The sequence below is a fragment of the Macrobrachium nipponense genome, chromosome 11 (genome assembly GCF_015104395.2).
Source record: "Macrobrachium nipponense isolate FS-2020 chromosome 11, ASM1510439v2, whole genome shotgun sequence".
NCBI classification, from domain to species: domain Eukaryota; kingdom Metazoa; phylum Arthropoda; class Malacostraca; order Decapoda; family Palaemonidae; genus Macrobrachium; species Macrobrachium nipponense.
The window spans coordinates 72,750,613-72,755,073 of NC_061087.1; the positions used below are offsets into that span (position 1 = coordinate 72,750,613).

Sequence of the window (4,461 nt, forward strand, 5' to 3'; positions counted from 1 at the left end):
TGCTACCCACCATGAATATGCCCATGCCATAGGCCTACCCAGATCAGATTTTTAGCGATTTTTGAATGTCACCACCATCTCATACCTCACGGCTCCCTTCGTAGCAGGGGCTGAACATTGACCTAAATGGGATTGAGAATGTCACTATTCAGCTCAGTGACCTAAAAAACTATGGATTAGACACCAATATCTGTATTTTTTGGTTATTTTCACATGTCACCACCTTCCCAACCCTTTTCACCCCTTTTCCTATTGGGGTTGAACTTGTACTGAAAGGGCATCGCGGTCACTATTCATTCCTGCGACCTCAGAAACTATGCATTAGACACTAATATCTGTCATTTTCAGTTATTTTTACATGCCACTCCCTACCCAACTGGCCGCCCCCCTGCCCCACCCTTCCTATCAAGCCTCAACTTGGACTGGAAGGGCATCAGAAGTGGCACTATTCATTTCAGTGACCTCGAAAACTATTCATTAGACACTAATATCTGTTGTTTTCAATTATTTCTATATGTCCCCCCTTCCCACCTCCACTTCCCCTCAGGGCTGAACTTGGACTGATAAGGCAACAGGAGTGTCACTCTTCATTTTAGTAACTTTGAAAAGTATGCATTAGATCAGGGGTTCTCAATCTTTTTCCCCTCAAATAGTAATATATTGACAAACTTAATATACAATGGCACTGGAAAGGATATTATCAAATGATTTAATATTATGATGACTTTATTAAGTAGAAGCATGAATATTACAAGCACTTTACAAGGATACTACACATACAGGAGTGAAATAGTATTTACTTCATTACCAGGCAATATATAATTAACTTTAGTGTGAAGGTTGTGCCTGCTTGTTGCAAAGAATTTTTTCAATTCGAGGAGTAGTATTAGACCGGCACACACGTAGGCCATGCTCCACATTAAGCCGTGATCGATGTTTCGTTTTCATGTTCAACAGCGTTGAAAAACCTTGCTCACACCGGTAAATACTAGGAAATATCAGGAAAGAGTTCAGTACAACATCAGATACAACAGGGTAAGTCTCACTCATTCTAGTCCAGAACTTGGTCAGGGTAAGTGTTTCAAATGAATCTTTTGCAGCAGAGTCATTCACCAACTCTAAGAATTCTTCTTGCAAGTTATCTGGGAGAAGGTGCACATTGACAGTGAATGGGTTTCTAATCAATTTTGATTCCACTTCACTTAGCTCAGGGAAGTAAGAATGCAACTCTATCCGCAGAGGAGCTAGAGTTGCTTGCAGAAGCTGTACCACATCTAAATTTCCAGTGTTTTTGCTTTTAGCAAGGGCCACACCCAAGCGTTCAAACATGCTCAGATTTCCATCTTTAACCATCCCTTCCCAAAGCTCCAGCTTCATAGTCTCTCTCTCTCTCTCTCTCTCTCTCTCTGCATATTTTAAGATGCTGAAGAAGCGATCCAAGTACCCCTGTAAACCTTCCTGTGAACCCTTTGGGTTCGCAAACCCCAGATTGAAAACCCTGCATTGGACACTAATGTATAATTTTCTGCAATTTTTACGTCAAAATTTACCAAAAATTAGCGGGAGGTGTTTTGCACACTGTGGTAAAGTACTATTTCGAACAAATAATTAGTTTGAAAGATATTTGAGAAAAACGATGACTCACGGTTCCTGAAATGCAAAGTAGTTTCAGACAAATGTGGACGATAGGAATTCAAGAGTATATTATGTGATATGATGGACTGTTGTGTAAATTCTACAGGTTTTTCATAACAAATTGGTCATTTAAGTAGTAATAGAATATTTAGTTTCTTAGGGAACAACATATAAATATGAGAGAGGGAGTAAATTAAGTGGTAGAGTTAAATATGGTGATAATTTGGAATTAGGCAACCACCAAGAAAAATACACCGCGATTATGGGACAAAAATACAAACAGTAGAAGCCAGAGATATGAATTAGATATGTGAAATAAAATGTATGGTAATACAACACTGACAGTGTTACATTATGAAGGAATACAAAACTAACAATATTCATATAATTTTAGAGTAATAAGAGTTCTTAGAGCTTACATAGTTCTGGAACATAGTTATCATGGTTTCAATCTACACTGTGTTGCTAAACTTGCATATATACGCCGTGCACATTTACAAATATGCCTAGTAACATATCTATCCCAAAAGTTTGCAGAGTTCGAGAAATTAAGAGGACATTGTGATTATTACAATTACATACGTAGCCGATAAAAATGATAAGTCTGTACTAGGGTTATTTCAGTGATTTAATGATTTCATTTTTCTATAATGAATTGATACCTAGAGGAAATTTGCTTCATGATATAACTGCTGATTGAATACTCATGCAGATCAAAATATTTTAATGTTAATTAAAGATACCTGAAGTGTTCAGTACAGAATAGGTAATCTTCAAATGCAGCTTCTCCATTTCTGGTGTTCTTTCTGTGTCCGTCTTTTGCAAACTATAAAGCTATTATAAAAAGTCCTCAGTTCCATCGAGCAGTTATCACAGCATGACTTACCAGGGCGTCTCCATAATTATAAAAAATCCGAAAGAATCCCTTCACAATAGGCCATCGGGAATCTTTATAAATAAAAGTAAATGAGGAGTAATCTAGTTACATCGGAATCTTTTCCCACGAGGGATCATCATGGTAACAGGGCTGAATAACCTTGTTGTATATTTTTAGATGGCTAATCCTAGCGTAGGATAAAGTTGGCAAGAATGTTAGATTTTATAATGCATCATGACTTTTATCCTTTTTCGTGACTAGCAGAGCTATGGAATGTGGGAAAACACCTCAGATATCTTGTGTCCATTTTCAAATATTAGTTCATTTATATTCCTGCCTTTATAACAATAATTACAATATTAAAATTATCAGTATGTAAGTAAGGCTGCATGTTTGATGAAAGGTTAACCTTCCGCAAGAAAATTTTACTAAATAACATAAACACGGGAAATAAGATTGTATTCCTCCCTTAAATAAGGAAAATTAAACAAGGTCCCTGATTTTTCTATTGTCCAAATTACGTATGAAAATTACATTTTTTCTAATGAGAAATTACTCATTAGCATCGAGAAAAAAGAGGAGATAGGAAGTCAAATGACATGAAGGCTCACGGAAAACAAAGTATTTTCTTACCCTGTCTAGGAGAAAGGAAAACTTACAAATCCTCTTCAAGACCTTGTCTCTCTAATGAGAAATTGCTTAAATAATGTTTCCAATAAGTGTTTCTGTCAAGGAGTTCTTAAATCAACTTATGTATTATCCATAAACATCAGCGCGAAAATTTTAGAAAATCCACAGTTAAAAAAAACTTGTCATTCATATGACCGAAATTGACGCGTTTACTGCTCTTGACTGACCAATTGCAATGATTTCATTGTAGATCGATAGTCCATATTAATATAGCTTCAGCAAGGTAACGAAAATGAATAAGTTAGGGAAGTCCGGATGTCTAAACCCGCTTAAACACCGTTCTGCCATAAGGCCATGTTTGATCTAAACAAACCAGTCGACCATTAATCAGGAATTTCGTTAATCTAAAATAGTTCATTCGGCCAATCTAGTCACTTCTTAAATATTACAGGAATTGTACAACACATATGTTCGTCAATGGAGTACAAACCAAAACCGAATATTCAAGAAGTATGACATCTTGGACGTAAAGGACCGTAGCTACCGGGTAAAATGTACCAGGAAGATATTATTCCTGTTTGGGACCGAAAGGACTAAGAAGACAAAGCCGAATTCAGGATGATCTCCCGATACAGCACTCTTGAAATGCTCAGTAAAATTCCCATGAAGTTCATAAGTGGTTCCCACACCAGGCATAGTTATTTATCCTTACCATACAGCCGTAGGCCGTGGAACTTAGTGTTCATATCCATGTTTAAAAACTGAGGAATCATTCAGAAAGAAGGCAAAGGAAGTCATTGATTACAGGCGGTATAGCGTTATAATTTATTTACATGGAAAAAAAACATCAGTGTCAGAAGGTTATTAATGGATGTAATGCTTTATAACAAAATGAACTGTTCACTCAGCGTGATGATAAGAATAGCTGTTAAAAACTGAAACTTTGTATGAAGGAAACAGAAGTAGGTGAATTGGGGAGAATGAACGGTAAATTGCATTATGAAAGATAATGGAAAGCTGCTGTTGTGCAGATAATTGACAAAAGAGAGGAAGCTGGTATGTGCTCCTATTTCTTATGATTTATTGAATAAGAGAGATGGGCAGCAGCAGAACCATTTCTAAACAGAAGAGCATCTCGACAAATAAAGCTTGGGTAACTTTTTCTTGGTGGCGTAAAACACCACTGAAAGAACATTTTCGATGTTCACACGCATTTAAGACAACCACAAAACAAAGTGAAGAGTTCCAACACAACTTTCCTTGACGTTATTAAGTTTTTTAAGTGTCTAGTAAGTGCTTGTTGTGACAAAGTTATAACT

General features: G+C 36.6%; 1 protein-coding gene across 1 annotated transcript; it reads right to left on the minus strand.

Moving 5' to 3' along the window:
• Positions 1-828: 828 nt before the first annotated feature.
• On the minus strand, positions 829-1,353 carry LOC135209072 (zinc finger BED domain-containing protein 5-like). Its single transcript, XM_064241657.1, has one exon. The coding sequence runs from the start codon at positions 1,351-1,353 to the stop codon at positions 829-831; it is 525 nt and encodes a 174-aa protein (XP_064097727.1).
• Positions 1,354-4,461: the final 3,108 nt, after the last annotated feature.

Bases quoted from the DNA above. Each gene is read 5' to 3' on its own strand.
- LOC135209072 (XM_064241657.1), bottom strand. From the start codon at position 1,353: ATGGTTAAAGATGGAAATCTGAGCATGTTTGAACGCTTGGGTGTGGCC.